The sequence below is a fragment of the Neopelma chrysocephalum genome, unplaced genomic scaffold, assembly GCF_003984885.1.
Source record: "Neopelma chrysocephalum unplaced genomic scaffold, ASM398488v2 Primary Assembly neopelma1_147, whole genome shotgun sequence".
Taxonomy (NCBI): domain Eukaryota; kingdom Metazoa; phylum Chordata; class Aves; order Passeriformes; family Pipridae; genus Neopelma; species Neopelma chrysocephalum.
In genome coordinates, this window is record NW_020897809.1 from 1,103,986 (window position 1) to 1,122,774 (window position 18,789).

Below are 18,789 nucleotides of genomic sequence, written 5' to 3' on the forward strand. Positions count from 1 at the left end.
ACTCTGGCCTCCAAACTATAAATAAGGAAAAAAAGACAAAATGCACATACCTTCAAAGCACATTTCTGGCCTGTCTGCTTGTTGAAACACTCCAGTACTTTGCCATTGATTCCTAACCCCAGCACCCGTTTGGAGAGTTTGTAGTCATCCGTAACCGCATGTTTTTTAATCTCTAGTTTGACATGGGCCGGTCCCCCAGGCAAGGACTTCACACTGCTCTTGCTCTCCACCTGACTCTCTGGCTGGGATTCCTGTTCACCTTCACTCTGTTCCATGTCAGGGAAGAGTCTGGGATGACAGAGGTACCCCACAGGGACTCTGTCGGGTATCCTCAGCAGAGTCCCTCCTCTCAAGCGATCAAACAGTCCATTTGCTCGCCATTTAGTCCTGAGTAAAAATGTAAACAAGTGTTAGTAACTCAGGTCAACTAACTTCTCCCACCTCACCACTTTTCTTCTAACAAGATGACCAGGTGCTAGAGCAAGAGTGGAGGCTCACCTCAGGAAAGCACACTTTGGCTTTACAGACCAGCCACCCCAGCCATCAGTCTGCACTTATAAATCACTGCTTTTACTGCAACCAAAACTGAGCAACTGCTGAGCCTTGGACTAAAATGTAAGCTAAGCTCTGTACAAAGAACGGAGCTTAAGCTTATAAATCTGCATCAATAACTTGTTGCCTCAATGTTTTATGTAGAAATCCCCACAATGGTCCCCTGCTTTACCCTGACACTCCCAAATTACGCAAGAGAACCACGAACACCTGAATCAAACCCCGGAGCGGCACTGCCTGGGCAGGCACCGAACCCTGGGACAGCGCTTCAACTGCCTGGGCCCACAGAGCGAGGGGCAGGCGGCCCGCGACTGAGGGGCCACCAAACCACCCAAAAACTGGGGTTGCAATGGTGCTGCTCCCACAGCCGTGCGGGCCCCGCCGGGTCCCCGAGGGGGAGCCCCCGGGCGGGTCCCGGGAGCCCCGTTAACACTGAGCCACGAGCAGCGGGGCCGCTCCCGCAGCCCCCTCACCGAGGGGGGAAAGCCCTGAGGTGAAGCGAGGAGAGCGGGGCGGGGGGTGACGGCGGCGGGGACCCGAGCGGGGGGAGCTCCGCCACGGGGGACGATTTACCTGCTGTGGCGGCGCGGCCCCAGCCGAGGCTTCCCGGAGCGGCGCGGGGAAGGCGGGCTCTGCCTGGGCCCGCCCCGCCGCCCCGGCCAGGTGCGCGCCGCCTTCCCGCCCGAGCCGCGGGCGGCGGCACCGGCCCGGACCGAGCCCCCAGGGCCGCCCCGAGCCCCCCGGTTCGCCCCGGCCGGGCCGGGCCCGCGGGGCCTGAGCGGGGAGCGGCAGCTGCCTCATGCGCGGCTGCAGGTTCCCCGCGGGGGTGCGGAGCGGCTCCCGCCGTGATTTTAAGGTGATTTTAATCACGGTATTAATGTATTGGGGTAAACGGCCCTGCCGGAGGGGGAGGAGGGCGGGATGGAGCCGCAGCGCGCCCGCGCGGTGGCACCGCCGGCCCCTGCCCCGATGGATCCTTTGGGAAGGGGAAGGATCGCCGCGCTCGCTCCAAACCCTGCTTGGAACGGGCTGTTGCTGTGAACAAAGCACTGAGATGCGATACCGGGCAATGATCCTTCAGCCGAAAGGGTTCTATCACTAAATGCTCCCACTAAATTCCACGCGGTCAGTATTTCTTGGCACTTTCGGGGGCACAGTCAGGACATTTAAAAGTGGTGGTTCCCACAGCAACTGTCGCTCATCGCCGGTGCACGGCGTGTGGTTACAGGGATGTGAAACGCTGAGGTTTTTTTCCCCTACATGTGAAGATGAGTCACGCATTGAAATGGAGCTGCGTTCGTATCACTGGAAGGAACTTAAAAGTTCACATGCTTTACAAGTTAAAAATACATTTGTCATTTTACATAACATAATGGCATCTGGAGTTCTAGCGGTAAGGAAAATAATTAAAAGGGCTAATGAGCCCTTTCTCCAAGGAATAAAAAGTAGTTCAGCTTAGCAGGATGCGGATCTGCAGTACATCACCATGTGATGTGATGCTACCGCTATTCCGCCTCAGGTTTCCCTTCCAGGCTTTCTGCAGTTCAGCTGCTGAAGGGCCTGGTCCCCTGATTCAGTTCACCTATTCTGGGCTAATCAAATCCCTGAGGAAAACAGCTATTTCCAACCTTTTCTTTTCAGGTTTGGCTTCCAGCCTTCTTAGGCTTCGCATCACCTCCCACTGTGGCAGTCTCAGAGAAATGGATACGTAACTGAGCTCCCAGGTTGCAAACCTTCAATAACACTGTTCTGCAGTCAGCAGCTTGCTCTGATTTTCTTTCCCATGGCTCCTGCCTGTATTTTCTGTTCTATTAGTCCTGGATGGTAATTTCCCTCTCTTTGCAACAGGTAACTACATTTCTCTCCCCAGTGCACAGTTGCAGGGGGTCAGGCCCTTCAGAAAACTTCTAAATCTCTCCGTTCTCTCCTGCTTTTTATAATTTGAGAAATAAATTCACTCACACCGATCTCCCAGCCCCAATTTTGATCTTTCCATGTAACTCTGACCCTGAAGCCTATGGCTCCCCAAAGCAAGCGGGAATTACACTGGCTGGCACATTGAAGCTGGCAGAAGGCGATTTATGGCCCTATTTTGGGAAATATTAAACACTGCAAAAATTCCAAGCAGATGTCTACTTGAAGGGTTGCTATTTTTACAGAGTGTGTCAGAAGTAAGGAATTTCATTAAGAAATTGTTACTCTTTCGAACTATTACAAGAATAAGCTTTGTGTGGAAAGAAAGGAGGAAAGATGAGGGAATGAGACAGGATGCGTGAAGTTAGTTGGTTCTACACGTCTGTCACCAACAGTTCCCTGCTGAGGAAAATTAAACTGGGAGGATACAAAACACATTATTCAAGTCACTGGGTATCTTACTGGGATGGAAAGCTTGTTTGGGTTCACCAATTGATATTGTCTATATCTGCCCTTAGCAAAGTTCACTGTTTTACCAGCAACCAGTACTAAGTTTAAACAGGGCAAACACCTTAAAAACCCAGTGTGAATCATGGTTAGTAAGGCCTGAGACCAACCCTCTGCTAATTTCATCCACCATAAACTCCAAAAAAGGCTTTTCCAGCTGCAGCCCAGGTATCAAACAGCCTAACTGTACACAAGGATGACCACAAAACAAAAAACAGCTCTGCTGTAGTGACCTGTGTGGTGTCTCAGGTACTGTACCTGCATACCTGTGCTGGGTACCCCCTCTGAAGGAAAATCCCAACTTTTGCAATCCATGTGTGGTTTGTACAGAGCTGAGAACATTCATCTGTACAATATCCTTCTCTTAAGCTGCTTAAGGTTTTATAATTTCTCTGACAAGCTCCAGGGAAGGACAAGCCTGCTGGATCCAGGCACATCCCGAGATAACACCCAGCACCTTTGACATCCCAGGGGTGAGCAAGCACAGTGCGGTCACCTTGGCTGCAGTTCTCCTCTGTCTGGCTCCGGGAGGATTTCCCACAATGTCTGTTTCAAATGCCAGTTTTAAATCTTCCTGGGAATTACTCTCTGGATCCTGCAGCTTCTCTTTGTGCTCGTGGCAGGTGGAGCTGCATTAGCACCCTCTGGAGATGCTGGAGGAGGACACACTGGCAGCCCCACTGCAGCTCATTGAGCCGGGGGACATTTTTCATTCAAACAGACGTTTTTATTTATTTATTGATGTTTGCTTTTTGAAGCTGCAAAACCCCCAAACTGGTACTATTACAGGCTAAGAGCCCACTATAGCAAAAGTTCTTTCATCTTTACAAAAATCCCTAAAACTGTAAATTAAACATTAATCCTATTTTTACCAGAAGTCCCCAACAGCAACAACACAAAACAACTTAATTTCAAGAGAGAACTTGGTAGCTCAGCTATGCCGGGCTTGTCCCAAAATAAAAAATAGCTTATAGGAGGAAACAATAAGGTCCTGCTCTTGCAATAAGCTTTGAGGCAGCAGCTCCTTTTCTCTAACCAGTGGCTTAACCTAGAAAAGCTTTATATTTTAGCCAGCATGCAGTTTGGATACGCTGTCCCTGATTTTTTCATGTCTTGAATACCACAGATACCTGCTTTACAGATGGACAGCACTACTGTTTAAACACAGGAGGTTAATTTTGGCTATTCCACTGGGTATTTTCACTGCCTGTTTTCCATGCTGTAGCAATTTAATAACTGGGATCAAAGATATTTCAGACTTTCAAATGTCTTATTTCTTAACAAAAATGAAATGACTGAGTTTGCTCTCATCTGGAGAGCTAGGAAAGCTGATGTCATCAAATGTGTCTGAGGGATGGCATATTTTGAAGAGTGATACTTACCTGAATGCTACAGGTATCTGTTTAGCTATATACAAAATTGATTTGCATGGAGGTCAGCCCTTTGGTAGCATCTCATGGAAATCCCATCAGCTATAATAAAGAAATTATCACCACCAGCTGAAAACTCATGACTTGTTTTTTCTGAAACATTGCTTCCTCTTGGGTAACAGCTATATAATTTTTCTGCTATATATTTTTTCTGCTGTTATGAGAAATCCACACTCTGGGGTGCATTATATAGATGTCACCAAAGAGAAAATCCTCTGTATTGCCAGGTTGAAGTGAGGACACAGCTTTGTCTGGTTGGGCGGTTGCAACAACCTTATTAAATCCCCCAGGAAGTTCTAGAGAAACTGCATCTGTGATATTAAAAGAAGGAAAGAGCAGCTCTGCAGCGCAGTATTTTGATATGAAAGAGAAGAAAAGAAGCTTCTTGTAGGATCTTTAGTTTAGCCTGTCATGTACACAGTGGTCTGAATCAGAAACTAGATGCATGTTTTTTCGCCTGTCTTTCAGCTCTGCTCTGGGGGTGTCTGTCTCAGACTATCAAAAAGGAAACAAAAAAAAAGACCAAACTAGGAAAGCTCATCAGCAAACAGCCTGGCTCTTTTCTCTCAGGGCTGAGATAAAACTGGGTTTATAAAGCTCTTTCATAGGCAGTGATCTTTATTGATGCTTTATTGCTAGAACAACTTCTCTTTTATTTTAAACACCCTCTGTCCTGATCTGGGATTATAACATGGTTTCCAGGAGGAACCAAAATTCTGGCTATGAACCAGCTGCCAGTGAAGCAAAGGGAAGTCTCAAGAACACCAGTCTCTCACTCTGGAGAGCCTGTCCTAATACCTGACTTCATTCCTCAAGATTACTTCTTCCTGTCAGCACGTAGCAGGTATTTTCCTACAGAAGTACAGAAGTGGGTAGAACAGCTGCTTTTATAACCCTGAACTCAGACACTTTATTACAGATACCTTGTCCTGGTCATGGAGAAAATTTTGGGAGGCTCCATCCCTGCTCCTACACTAAGAAACTTAGAGCAGAGAAGGAGCTTTAGGACACAGCTTATTGATGGGGGAGTCAGAGAGATACCACTTGGATGTTTCCCTTTCAGCAGAGGGAAAAAAAAGACATGTTTTTTCACAGAAGGATCATAAATCAAAAACATAAAAAATCTTCTAATCTGTCCACAGGAGATGGCACTTCATTTTATGCTGCAGTGGAGCAAAAGAAATGAATGTCTGTCTTTCATTGAAAGAGATCCTGCAACTAATGGGTATGGCAGCACTGCCTGGAAGTCCCAGGATGGCCTTCCAGGACACTTAGGAATACAATTTTTGCAGAAAACCAGCATTTGAATCAAGTAGAAAAGCTCTTAACATATGCCACACTACAATCACCTTCTGGGTCACCACCACATGCCAGCAAGCCTTCAGATAATGAATATGGTGAGTTCCTTACAGTAAGCCCAAAGTGGTTTTTTGTAGCCTGAAATAAAACCCATTCCTTTCTGCATATCCTACTTGTCATGGAGCCAGCTCAGATGTCACTGTATCCATGGTACAGCTCACCCACACCCCAGAGACTCCTTCCATTGCTCCACACCAGGTTGGGAAATTAAAACCACAATAGCAAGTTCATCACCCTCGTGCCTGTTCTTAATTACAGAAATTGGTTTGCCCTACTCAAATAACAAGATGGCCCATCTAAACCAGGAACAGATGCTTGTTATTGCTAATGTTTGGTCAGTCCCATGCTATTCCTTACCTTACAGCACAGGGGAAGGACCACGCAGTAACCAAAGGGGTTCGGTCCTTCAAGCTTATGGTGAAGGTAAATCCAGCCCCCAGGCACACAGACCCCTATTAGAGCTATGATTCTGGATGTCACTTTTCATTTATGCCAGCTCTACAAGATTACAGAAATGTCCAACTGCACAGTGGAAGCTGTAACTCACCCTCAGTGGGTGTTACCAAACACACATTTAGCAGCAGATGGTGCTGTTGTGTTGGTGAACTTTCCTGAGGGACTAACTGGCTCACGACTTCTGGATTTTCTTACTCCTGTGATTTTATTGTGAGCTTTCTTTGGTACCTTTCATAACTAAAGCCTAGCAGTCAAGGATATTATTCGATATTTCTTGCTACTGCCTCTTTAATGTCCTAATTCTTCAACACTGAGCTCTGGAAAGCCATTTATATCAGTATGAACTGGGTTTAAACAACTATTGGAGGAGTGGCAGCAATTTATCTTGACAGTGCAAGGACTGGCACTTGCAGATTGGGCACACTGTGCTGTTTCCTTCTTGGGGCATTACCGTGTACACGAGGAGTGCCAACGAGGTAGAGTGATAAAGCATCACTGACTGCTCCTGATTTAAAACCAATCACTAATTTTATAGATAAAATAGCCCAGCCATTAGCCTGAACATTTTTTCCTTTTTTGAGGTGGGCCTCTAAAGAAGTTTCCAGTGCAAAAGCAAGCTCCTTTAATTGATGCTCACACACACTTGGATTCAATGCTCATCTCTCAGGGTCCTGCAGGACCTGAGCACCCGCTGCCTCCACAGAGCAGCGACAAAGCTGCCGACAGAGACCCCCTTCTGCAGGTGATGTTTGCACTGCACAGCTCTAAGTGTGGCTTCCCTGCTCCGGAGATACAAATGGCTGCTCAGCCAGCGGCACAGAGCCTGCACGCAAAGCCTCCTCTGAAGAGGATCACTAGATGGAGCCCAATTCTAAGCAAAAAACCACGCAGACGGCCCCTCGCTGCCTGTGCCGGCACAACACAGCCGTGATCCCAGCGTCATCCCCTCCGAGGATGACGACGAAATAAATACTTCCGAAGATGCAGGTTACCTGCGGTTTGCTGGAGGCAGCAGCCGCTCCCACCTCTCTGGCGTAGATCTGTTCAATCCATCGCGCTGCTGCCCCACCAACAGGAGGCTTCAACAGCATGGGATTGAGAGGCGAAGGGGCACATGCAGGCACGTGTCCCCCTGCAAGCCTGAGCCGGAGCTACAAGGGTGAGCCTTTAAATGATCGTCTGACTGTTGCACCTGCTGTGCACAGAAATGGTGAGGACTGAAATTCCTCCGCTTTGCCCTCGCCTCTCCTGTGAATTTACACACGCTCTCATGAGTGTGAGCTCAAGTCTGGTTTAGGTTTAGAAGCAAATTGGTCAAGGATTGCCTGCATGATGGCATTCCCATCCCCCCGGATACTTAGATGTCCCTCAGGACCCCTCTCCTCGCCCGGTATTAGTAGCAGCACTCATTACTGCAGTCCGTGATTCAGTCCAGAAAGCGGATGGGAGCATTGCAGGAGGCTGAGCAGCTGCCAGAGGAAACAGCAGGGATGAAAGGCTGAGTCAGGAGCCGAACACAGCCTGCCTGCTCTCTGGCTCATGCCTGTGGGAACACCCTTCTAGCCCTACCCTTATCAGCATCCTGCTCTCCCCCCTGCTCCCGGCCCCATCCATTGCGGTTCTGAACGGCGCAATGATTACTAATACTTTTAAGTATTCCATCTACTCCAACGGAGGTGGCAGACACACCACTCATTCTTTGACATGTGAAGAGGCGGCAACTCGTGGCAGGAAAAGAATGACCAAGCTTTTGTTATAAAGTGTTTAAAAATAAAAGGTTCAATAACCCTAAAAGTAACTGTAATATTTCCTCCTGGCTCACCCAATTTTAGCAGACAGCGATCTGCACGGTAACATGATGGTGGCGTAACCTTTTCCAGGCGACTTTACCGAGCTGAAATCCTGATTCACAGGGGAATTCCCAGGTGACCAAGAACATGAGACAACCCGCGCGGTGCGACAATGACACCTTCGCTGCCTCGACTAGCAGACCTTGCACCACACCACCCTCCTCCCCTGGACCACGTCCCACTGGAAAACTGCCCCATTCCCTTGTTTGCCCCTCCAGCCCCACGACCCTTCCTCATTCAGCACCTGCTACACCGGTGCTGCTGCGACACGGAGAGGCACCGCCGGCCGGGGGGGGGCACACAATTACACCAAAACCCTACAAATACATAAGTGGGGAAAAATGACAAATGGATGGGAATAACTGAAAGGCAGCGGGGCCGGCAGCTCGGCCCCTGGCCGGGCAGGGCGGGTGGGCACCGGCGGCCCCGCGCTCCGCCCCGGGCGGGCCCCGCGCATGCGGCGGGAGCGGCCGCGGTGCCCATTGGCAGCGCCCGCCCCGCGTTCCTGGAAAGTTCTTGGAAATGGATCAAAGGCGTTTCCGCGAACACGCGCGGCGGCGGCGGCCCCGCACGGCTCCGCTCCCCGGCCCTGCCCGCCGGGAGGGCTCCGCTCCATCCTCGGGCCGTGCCCGGCCCTCCCCTGGCCGAGGCAGCGGCGCCGCGCCCGCCCTGGACGCGGCTATTTATACCCTCGCTGGGGAGTCTTCCCCCCCCCCCGCGTGGCTGATGTAGGAAGAGTGATGCGAACACAATACGATTCCAGGAATCCCTCACTTCCTGGAACAGATTAAAAGGGGCACACAAAAGATTACTAAGGAGGTTTGCTTTTTTTTTTTCCTCCTTCCACGGAGCCTCATTACTCCGGAGCCAGCGCAAAGGCAGGTCGCTGCTCTCCGGCTCCTCCCGCAGCACCCGGGGAGATCTTATTTATTGCTACCTATTTATTACTATTTCAGAGCGCTCTGAATATTTTTTTCTAAAAGACTGCTCTGAAGGAAGATTAGTTCCTCTTTATATGTAATTTCCTTTGGTTATTTTTTTTGCTGCTGTTTTCTGAAAAGCAGAGGAAGAATACATTATTTTTTCTGCACACGTTTTCCTGGCCAAAGTTGCTAAAGTCTGTCTCGGACAGCTCGCCTTCTGCTTGGCTTTTCCTGTGGCTGGAACAACCTCCTGCGGAAGGGGTTTGCTGGGACTCTCCAGCCTTTTCTCCCCGTGAACCCCAACTAGAGGCTGAACCAGCTGCTTCGGGGAAGCAAAGGCGGCAAGAAGAGGAGAAAGCATTTCCCACGTTCTTGAAGACTTAATGCTTTTCCCTTGGTCCAGGAGTGACATGATCCTCTGTGTTCAGGGGTAAGATACTTTCCGGTCTCCTTTGAAAACCTGTGGTTTGATAACTGTAATTAGTTCGGTTCTCCGGGACAGTTTTTCAGCTCGTGTGAGTTGCCGTGCGTGACTGTAATGGAATGGGAATGACTTGGGGTGGATGAGTTCTGTGTGTGTGTCTGCGCTTCAGATTCCACGGCCGAAATCATGGGACCGTAAAGTATTCCTGATTTCCGGGCTTTCTACTGCTGAAAAACTGCACGATATTCAAAGCCTTTGTGAGGGTACAACTGAGTGAAAACTTGGTGTTCAGTGGGGCCGGTGCAGCATCACTGGGGACACAGATCCGAGACCGTAAGTGTTCTCTAATGGCCTCTTGGCCAAATCGCTTACAGGGAAAAACTTCCCTGGAGTTCAGGTGCTTTTGTCTATTTCTGAGGAGATATTTATGCTAAACACTTGATTTCATTTTTCTGGTGTTTCATGTGTAAGCTTAACTGTTGGTACATATACACAGCATTCAGCAGAAAGAAAGTCATGGGGCACAACAGGGAACATCCCAGTGCCTTCTCTGGTATCCATGTCTGATACCAGTGTGTTGGCACTTCAGTGTCCCCATGATCAGCTCAGGTCACCAACTGATAAATACCTGGTCTGCAGGAATCACACGCCATTTTACACACGCTGCATATTTGGAAATTGTCAGCACTTGTTTCATCCTGAGCCATCACCTCAGTATTTCCCATCCCTCCTGCGCTCAGGGGATTTTCCTCAGAGGAAAATCCTCCTTTGTCTACTTTCAATGACAAGCATGGGGATTTTTCTGCCATTTCCCCCCAAAATCTGTTCCACAGACAAGGAGAGCTCGTGTTTACCAATAATTTCCTACTACCCGTGTGGGTTTGTTTTCACTCTTATTTTCAGTCTGCAGCTGCAGTTCTTATAACCACAGCACAGGGAACTCAGGTTGCCACTTGGGCTTTGGGAAACCCTTAACTGAAGCTTTCCTGCAAGGTCAACATACCAGAGCTACTGCTTCCCTTACCCACTAAGAACTTGTTATGGAGCCAGATGTGCAGATGGTTGCCTTTAATATCTATTTTTATGACCATTTATTGCTCAGTTTTTATTATCCTCTAGGATTTCATATATCCTGGACTCCATACTCTCCTTCCTATTCAGACCAAGCTCCCACTTGGAAGTCTTGGGGCACGGCTGATGGAAGGGGAAGGGAGACCAGCTCAGCACACTTTTCCTTGTACTGTTTGTACTGTGTTACAAAGTTTACCTTATCAGCACAGTGACTGCAAAGCCAACACTGAATGATATCAGACATATCCGACTCTCCTGAACTTTCTTGCCTTTCCAAGGCTTTCTGAAACACTAATTGCCAAAGCACAGGGAAGTTCATTTGCTGTTTCTCTCAAGACTCCACACAGACTACCAGCCAGACATGCCAAATTTTCTATAGTTGTTTTCTTCCTCCTCACAGCTTCACTGTGTTCAATCCTGATCCTCCACCTCTCTCCTCTGCTTGCTTTCTTACAAGCACTGACTATTTGCAAATCCTTTCTTTGCCCCACTAAAGGGTTTTTTCATGTCAGCAAACCTTTTTCAACCTGTCCTTATCCCAGCAAACCCTTCTTAACCCTCTTGGAAATGTTCTTGCATTAAAAGTTGTAGTCTGCCATTACTTGCTGATCCCTCAGCTCTCCCTTTCCTGTGCTTGGAGCTGCTCTGTTTGATCCCAGCAGCAGCTCGTTTCCTCAACCAATGGACAGAGTTGTTTAGGACACCAGCACCTCCCGGTCTATGAGAATTTCTAGTCCCCCTCCTCTGTTCCTCTGTGCTCCTTTGAGCCTACGGCTGCACTAGGAGTTTTTGTAGGGGGAGAGAGGTGCAAAAGGCAGGTGTATAGAAGGAAACTCTGAAGTGTGTAAGCACAGCCCTTCTGTGGTGGAAGGATCTCCACAGGGACGACGAAGTCTGGGCTCCTTCAGCCTCAGGTGGCACAGAGTGTGAGGCAGCACAGCACGAGTACAGTGGGAAACCTCATCTTAAGCACATGGGCTCTGCTTCAGAGAGATCCAAGTGGCTCTGTAAAAGGAATCTAGTGACAAATTCACACTGATAACAGCCCTGAAAGGAACAGCTGCACTCCCGATCTATGGCGGACATTTCCCTGCGTAGCTTTCCTCTCTCCCCCTTCCTTCCCAGTCTCTCAGCCAATTCCTATTTTCCTCTCCATAGTAGGTACATAAAAAGAAAATAAGAAAGCTCCAAGAAAAGATTTCTTCATGTGTAAAACCATTCCCAAAAGGTAGGCCAGAAAAATTTTCCAGGACAAAATAAGTTCAGAGAGACTTGGCCTCTGGACTGCAGTATTTGAGTTCTGGGGAGCGAGTGGGCAGCGAATGGAGCAGGAATGATTTTCCTTAACATTGGTCACTGTCATTTTCAACTGTGGGAACAGTTGGTATAAGAACACCCCAAGAGACACTGCTCTGCCAGCAGCCTGGGACACCCGTTTTGCACTGCACCAGTTATTAGTTAGGTTCAGCACAGGACAGGATCTGGTTTAGAGTCATCCTTGCTCAGAAAGGGGGAAAATGGAGAATTGGGAATCCCCTTTCCCCAAGAAGGCAGGTAACCAGGCATTTGTGAAGGCCATGACATTAAGACGGAAACATCCAAATGTCTCGAAAAATGCAGCCCTCAACTCCTACAAAGGTATCTCAGGTAGGATTTAAAAGAGAAGCTGGACGTTTCCCAACAGTGATCTCCAGGTATAAAAGTATACTCAGATGCAGAGTTCTGTGAAAGTCCCTGAAAATGCAGTCCCTATGACCAAGGGTGCCTGGTGAGGACATGGGCCAGCAATCACTTTTATTTGGCCTGGTTTCCTACCCATTAACAGAAATAAAGATCAGATGCCATGAACACCAAGTAGATATCCTGTTTCTGACGTGTGATTTGACACATGGAAAAAGGAAGAATGTTCTTTTCTAAATACCAACAGAACAGTGGGGTTATGCTGTGTATTGCAAGGGCAAGAAGTCTGTCTCTGTAGATTTAAATTTACCAGTTGTTTTACAAAAACCTTCCTCCAAACCTACATGGTTTGATTAGAAATGCAGAGCTGGGGAACTGATCATGGCTATCGTTCACAAATCAGTGTGAAGGCGCTTTCAGGTTCTCTCTAATCTACTTTTCCCTCACATCCCTTATTGCTCCCTGTCCCACGCTTGTGACTCGGCAGTTTCAGGTGGTGGATCAGTTGACAACACATGTACCTAAAGTGTCCCTGTTCACCCAGAGCACAGGGAAAGAGGAGGATCAGAAGGGAAGTACTTAGAGCTTCAGTCTCCTTCTGCTCCTCTCTTCAGTGATGGGGGGATGTGGCTGCTCCTGTGTGATCACCACCAGCTCCAGCGGTGCGGGGACAGTGTCATGCTGAGGATGGAATGTATTTCTCTGGAAACTCAGCCACCTTTTATGTTAAATGTCTGAAAGAACATTCTCAAGTGTGTGGGGGATGCACGGGGGAGATGTAACACAGGACATGCAGCACTACAGGGCATGCAGAGGCAAAGAGCCTACACAGAGGCAGAAAGTAATTTTTGTTCAGGAGCTTGCCTGGGAATGGAGATTTCCCTGGCCTCTGACATCCATCCTCCCCCTGGAGCTTTGCCTTCCTTTAGGAATCTCCACGCTGCAGAGAAGGAGCACCCACGGCCCATGAGAGCTACAGGCTCTGTGAAACTGTGATAGATGATGAATGGCTACACTAATGCTCTCTCTAGGCCACAAGGGATTCATGTTCCTGGCAGAACCTCATCCCGCTGTAATCCTGCAGGGATTAGTCACACCGACATCTTTGTTGTGCTGTGGGGTTGGTGTAGTGCACAGGCTTGGCTAAAATAAGAATTCCCATTATTCTCCTACACGATCAGCTCACTCATCAGTTCTAACAGATTCATTCAGGATCTGGTCATCCTTGGGCAGAAAGCAGGTAGGACAAAACCCGAGCTATTCCCAATTCTGCTTCTAATTATATTGCAGTAAATGACTAACAAACCCACTGGCAGAAACAAATGCTCCAACATTGTAATCATGTAAATGAAGCTGTAATGCTGCTATAAACCTTATTGCCTCTGAAACTACATATTAAAAAGGCAACATCTATAAATACCAGGTTCGGATGGACCTAAATGGCAAGACAGACCATCTTACAAGGCCAAAGAGAACAATTCTCTCTCCCTATTTCTAAGGGCTCATCTTTAGCTGTGTAATTTCCCCCTCCCTGCCTTTCTCTGAAACATAATCGTGTTGAAGATCTGTTTATAAAACATAACATGTTGTAGTACAATGTCACATGCACTGAACAGACACTGCAACTGATTTCACGGCAAGGAGAAATAACAGTGCGTGCCCTTCATTTCAGACCTCATCCTTTGCTGGCGGAGGAAAAGATCAGGAGACTGTCACTCAGGGGCATTGAGGAATTGTCAGAGCCCATCATGCAGCCTCTCCCAGTTATGGCCTTCCAGGAGGAGTCTGCGCCTGCCTTTGCAGCTCCAGTTCCAGACAGCAACCCACCTCAGACACGGGACCCTGAAGAAGACCTTCTCTGCATTGCAAAAACCTTCTCCTACCTGCGAGAATCTGGTAAGGCTCGACTCCCAAAGTCATGGGGTCAGAAGGCTGCAGGGAGCCAACTCTTCAATTCAGGGAGCTGCAGGAAGAATCTCCCAGTCCCACTTCAGATAGGAACCTGTCCCAGCCGTGGCTGACTCCTGTGCATGCAGCAAGCGCATTTGCAATATCTACAAACATGTATCATGAACTAACTTATTTCCAGAGTAAGCAAAAGCTTTATCTTTTTATAACCGAATTGGGAGAAAGAACTGCAAAAAAATTGGGTTTTCTCTATAAACTGCAGCAGCTGCAGAGCAGCCAACCTCACCCCGAGCCCCAGCACAGCAACAACAAGCATAGGCAGGAAACCCTTAGAACTTGACTTGGTCTTAATTTCTGAAGGTCTTGCCAACTCTGGCCCTGAAGTCAATAGGCTTTAAGGCTTCCCTAAATATACTGCCAGTCCTTTCTGGCATTCTTTCCCTAACGTTCTTTCTCGGATGCTTTTCCAGGTTGGTACTGGGGCTCGATCACTGCCAGTGAGGCCAAGCAGCATCTCCAAAAGATGCCTGAGGGCACCTTCCTGGTTCGGGACAGCACCCACCCCAGCTACCTGTTCACACTCTCCGTCAAGACAAACCGAGGTCCCACCAACGTGCGCATCGAATACACCGACAGCAAGTTCCGGCTGGACTCCAACTACTTGTCCAAACCTCGCATCCTGGCCTTCCCAGACGTGGTCAGTCTTATCCAGCACTATGTCATGTCCTGCACGACGGAAAGCAAGACCGAGGCTCCTTACCCGCCTCCATCTCCTCTACCTCCCATGCAGAAGGAGCTGGCAGCAGCCGCAGTGCACCTGAAGCTCATCCGGCCGCTCGGCCGCAAGGACAACATTCCCAGCCTGCAGCACCTGTGCCGGCTGCGGATCAACAAGTGCACGGCGGACGTGGACCAGCTGCCCCTGCCCCGGCGGATGGGGGACTATTTGAAGCAATACCCTTTCCAGCTCTGAACCGTGGCCGCTCTATCTCAGGCAGAGACATGAGAACTCTGTGCCTCCGTCCCGCTAAAACGCGGCACCAGGTGGGCACAGCAGAGACCTGACTGTCAGCAGAGACTGCATCCATCTTCCCTCTCCCCTTCTCTCCACGTCCATTCCAGCCAGGGAGGAGTTGGTTTCAGTGATCAACGGGACACAAGCAGAGCTCTGAACCTCAGCCTGTGCCAGCAGTGGCTGTGAAAGGCACTGTGGGCATGGGCACACTACTTGAATTTCAGAGCTGCTGTGACACCGGGCATGTTAACGTTGTTATTTTTGCTATTTATTTCCATGGCAGTTTCTCTCCTCATGGTATTTTAAAAGCACCTTTTACTTTATTGTTTTTTTTGTTTCTTTTGTGGAGTTAGAGATAGGATAAAGGCTCCCAGCCAAGTGGCAGCCGAAGTTCTGTGGGAATTTGGATTAGGATTCACATCCAAACAGCACCTGTTTGAGCCTGTCCCTGTAACAGGTTACAGGAGTCCACATCCAAGCTCCCACAGACTTTTGGGTATGTGGAACTCAGAAGACTGTACCTAGACCCATCTTTACAGTTTTCTTCCTTAGCTACAGGGGGTATTGTAACCTCAGAGCACAGTGGGAGCTCCCAGAGACAGGTGCTGCATCTCCTCCCATTGTGGACAGGAGACTTCTTTGAGGAAGCCCTTCTTCCTTGAGAGCTTTGAGCAAAGATTCTGGATATTGAGCTTGGGCCAGGGAGCACTCATCCCATCTTTTTTCCATCTTCTCCATCCCCAAAGGAAGTTTGTGACAAAACATTCAGAAACAAGTAATCAGAAACCCAACCTTCTCACAGGCAGGGAGAGGGGTTTGGCTGCAGAGCACCCTGTGTTTGGCTTGTGTTTTGAAAGAGCTCCTCTCTGACATTGCCCTTGCCTGGAGACGCCGGTCGAGACCAGGGTCTGCTGGAGCAGGGGCTCAGAGACAGCTCTGCTGAGCTGCACCAGGGGCACGCACAGCTTCAGGCTATTTATTTATTTAGTTCTGGGGGAACACCTCAGAAGCACCTCAGCAGAAGGAGCTGCGCCCCCTTCTCCTGCCACGGGGCCGAACTGCCGGCTGCTCTGCTGCTGCCAGCATGAGTCACGAGCCACTCTTGTGGCTTCCAGCAGATCCAGGCTGCAGCACACACTGGAAACCACAATGCAAGGTTTCTGTTTGCCAAGGTCCAGACCTCTCCTCGCCCCTGCTCTGACTTGCATGTTTGTTATCCCTAATAAGACTGCTGGCTCTGGGTTTACTTGTGGCGCCCCATCCCTCTCACCCCCTGCAGCTGAAGCACAATGGCTCTGCCCTCGCTCTTTTGCACACAGGAGGGACAAACAGCAGATGGGATCTGCCCAAAACCAGCACAGACAGAGAAGTTGCCCTTTCCTGTTCATTTTCTGAATCCCATCACCTTCCCATCCCATAGGAGCCAGTCCATGCCATTGAGTGGGAGTAGAGAAGGGAACAGACAGGTCTAGAGAAACTATTGTTTGGCTTATTTTTCCCCTAAGACCCTCCAACTTGATCAAGCATGAACCAATGTTAAGGATTCCTCATTCATCCCTCCCTGGGACTGTCTCTGTAAGGGTCTGTAAATCAGAATAGGCAAATCCCAGCTATACCTGAGGGTTGGGAGAGAAGGTGGAAAAGCATGGGATGGTGACCCAGGAGACAAGCTCCAAAAATGGGTGGAGTTTCTTCCACCCTCTCCTAAAGCTGCCTAAAGGGACAGAATGGCCTGATGTGCTTAGTCAGTGTACTTTTTTTTTTTCCCCCCTCTCTCCACATTTATAAAAGTTTGTGCTCTTGCAAGCTTTGTTTTTGATACTTTGATGATTGACAGTGTGCATGTGTGATGTCAGGTTTGCTTTTTGGTATATCCTTCCCTCTTGCCTCATATGGCAGCAACCATGGGAAGGTACTGAATGAGAATGAAAACGTAGAAGGCAAAACAAAAAGGAAAACTTTTTTTTTCTTTTAAATAATATAAACCACTGAAAAGGCTTCCTTTTATCCAAACACCTCTATCTGCCTGAGGACACTGGGAACAAGGAAACCACAGCTCTTGAAGGAGCAGCAGTGATCTCAGGAAGCCCACACAGCTCAGCCACAGGCTTGGTAACTACAGCTTGGGAAAAATCAGTTGGAGAAATGTACAGCAGGAAAGGGCAGGTTGTGCAGCTCTCTGAACTTGCCTCCTACTTGATCTTTCCTCTGCTGGGGGTGATGAGGAGGCCAAGCTGCAGGTTTGATCTCACTGCCCCAAGAGAGCCCAGGAGCTCCTGGTTGAGGAGGAGGCAGAGGCCAAGCTGAAGGCTGTGAGCTCCAGGCAGGGACCAGCTCTGTTATGTGTTTGTTCTGCATCTAGCACAGTAGGGATCTCTAGGTGCTACTGCAATACAACGAATAAACAATACAGTTACTCCAAAAAGTCAGCTTCTTCTATCTTGAGACAGTTTGTTAAAAATCATTTGACTTGGATTTTAAATAAACATTTTAAATATACTTTAAAGCCACTCAATGTAAAAGTCTTTGGTAAAATCCCAATGGATGAATTCGTTTCCTATTCACAGAAATCCTCCCCAAGAACAGTGGGAAAACTCTTGACTATTTTTTTTCAAGAAAGACACAAAAACCTTTAACAAAAACAGGCCTTTTAGATACTGGGAGATCTAACACCAGAATCCTCATCAGCATGGGCCTGGTTTCTACTGCACACAGATGAGCAGTGGCAGATCCCAAGTCCCAAGTTAATAAGGACTGGAGGAACATTTTTCAATGATGTGGAAAAACACAGGAATGATTTTTGTGTTGCTTCTGTGTGCCACAGAAAACCATTACAATGTAGGGGAAAGGAGAGGGAATGTAACTGGAAATTTGGCAGCTTGTTCACAGCAGGCTTCAAGCTGGCCCCAAAGAAAAGGTCTGCTCATGGCAAGTGTTGAAAGATGGGTCCATGAAGGGCAGACAGTGCTGGGGATGGATGGGGGACCCACAGCAGCTTTTCTCCGTGTTCTGCTCCTGCTGCCACTGGGCCTCAGTCTGCCGGTATCGGGAGTCTGTCTGTGCACCCTTTCCCCTTCTCAGCACCTCAGACACCACACAGCAGGTGGGGGAACCACGGGGGAGCTGGATCTACCCTGTGGTGTCAGAGGAGACAGAGGCCATCCCATCTGTCCTGTCTCTGAAATGCAGGGAATACACTGAGGCAGCACCACTGCTGGGATGTGACTCTGCTGTGGCCCCTTCGTGCTCCTCTCCCAGGAGAGGTGCTCCAGCCATGTTCCCCCTATCCTGCCCAAAGCAAGCACAGGGTGCACCCAACCACTGGAAAATGGAAAACATGCTCAGGGGAAATTAAGAAAAAGCTGAACTAGTTCCTCTCCATCCTTCTCCCTTTCTGAATCCACTGGCTTCAAGGTTCAAAATACTGCTTCAAAGTATCCCTGAAGCACATGCTGTCCTTCCTATGCCAGACATGGGCCTGGCATTCCCTAGCAAATATTGTTTCCACAACCTCATCAACACAGACCATGGGTAGATTTCCATTGCACACCAACCAGGAAATGTTGGCAAGGCATAATCTGTTCCAGATCAAGTTGTTGCACAAAAACAATCACATCCCTCTTGGTTTTATGGGAAATGTGGAAAGAGAGCTAGACAGGGTAGAAGCGAAACACAACCAAAGTGGAAACATGAAAACAAA

At 48.7% G+C, this 18,789-nt stretch overlaps 2 protein-coding genes across 10 annotated transcripts in view; one reads left to right on the forward strand and one right to left on the reverse strand.

Annotated features, from left to right (window-relative positions):
* The window catches only part of MAPKAPK3 (mitogen-activated protein kinase-activated protein kinase 3), a 122,540-nt gene that overhangs the window by 46,691 nt on the left and 57,060 nt on the right, over positions 1-18,789 (reverse strand). Inside the window, exons 1-2 of one of the 7 annotated variants that reach the window (XM_027700617.1) lie at positions 8,390-8,407; positions 51-387 (exon numbers count right to left, since the gene is read on the reverse strand). In XM_027700617.1, the coding sequence (XP_027556418.1) occupies positions 51-387; positions 8,390-8,397 (345 nt within the window). In that variant the 5' untranslated portion in view covers positions 8,398-8,407. Of the gene's footprint in view, positions 1-50; positions 388-498; positions 516-1,125; positions 1,203-6,119; positions 6,733-8,040; positions 8,370-8,389; positions 8,408-18,789 lie in introns of those variants that run through there. The other 6 variants (XM_027700614.1, XM_027700615.1, XM_027700619.1 and 3 more) reach the window with 6 other exon arrangements.
* On the forward strand, positions 8,765-17,588 carry CISH (cytokine inducible SH2 containing protein). Of its 3 annotated transcripts, XM_027700623.1 has the most exons (4): positions 8,771-8,887; positions 9,133-9,421; positions 13,839-14,062; positions 14,545-17,588. In XM_027700623.1, the coding sequence occupies exons 2-4, from the start codon at positions 9,375-9,377 to the stop codon at positions 15,045-15,047; spliced, it is 774 nt and encodes a 257-aa protein (XP_027556424.1). In that variant the 5' UTR covers positions 8,771-8,887; positions 9,133-9,374; the 3' UTR covers positions 15,048-17,588. The 3 variants fall into 3 exon arrangements, with proteins under 3 accessions (XP_027556423.1, XP_027556424.1, XP_027556425.1); XM_027700622.1 differs by having other exon boundaries at positions 8,765-9,421; XM_027700624.1 differs by lacking the exons at positions 8,771-8,887; positions 9,133-9,421 and adding an exon at positions 9,431-9,748.

What these genes read in the sequence shown, in the direction of transcription:
- CISH (XM_027700622.1), top strand. Translation starts at nt 9,375, where the DNA reads ATGCTTTTCCCTTGGTCCAGGAGTGACATGATCCTCTGTGTTCAGGG. An exon ending in ATGATCCTCTGTGTTCAGGG is followed by an intron (nt 9,422 to 13,838) that starts GTAAGATACTTT and finishes CCTTCATTTCAG; the next exon opens with ACCTCATCCTTTGCTGGCGG. An exon ending in CTCCTACCTGCGAGAATCTG is followed by an intron (nt 14,063 to 14,544) that starts GTAAGGCTCGAC and finishes ATGCTTTTCCAG; the next exon opens with GTTGGTACTGGGGCTCGATC.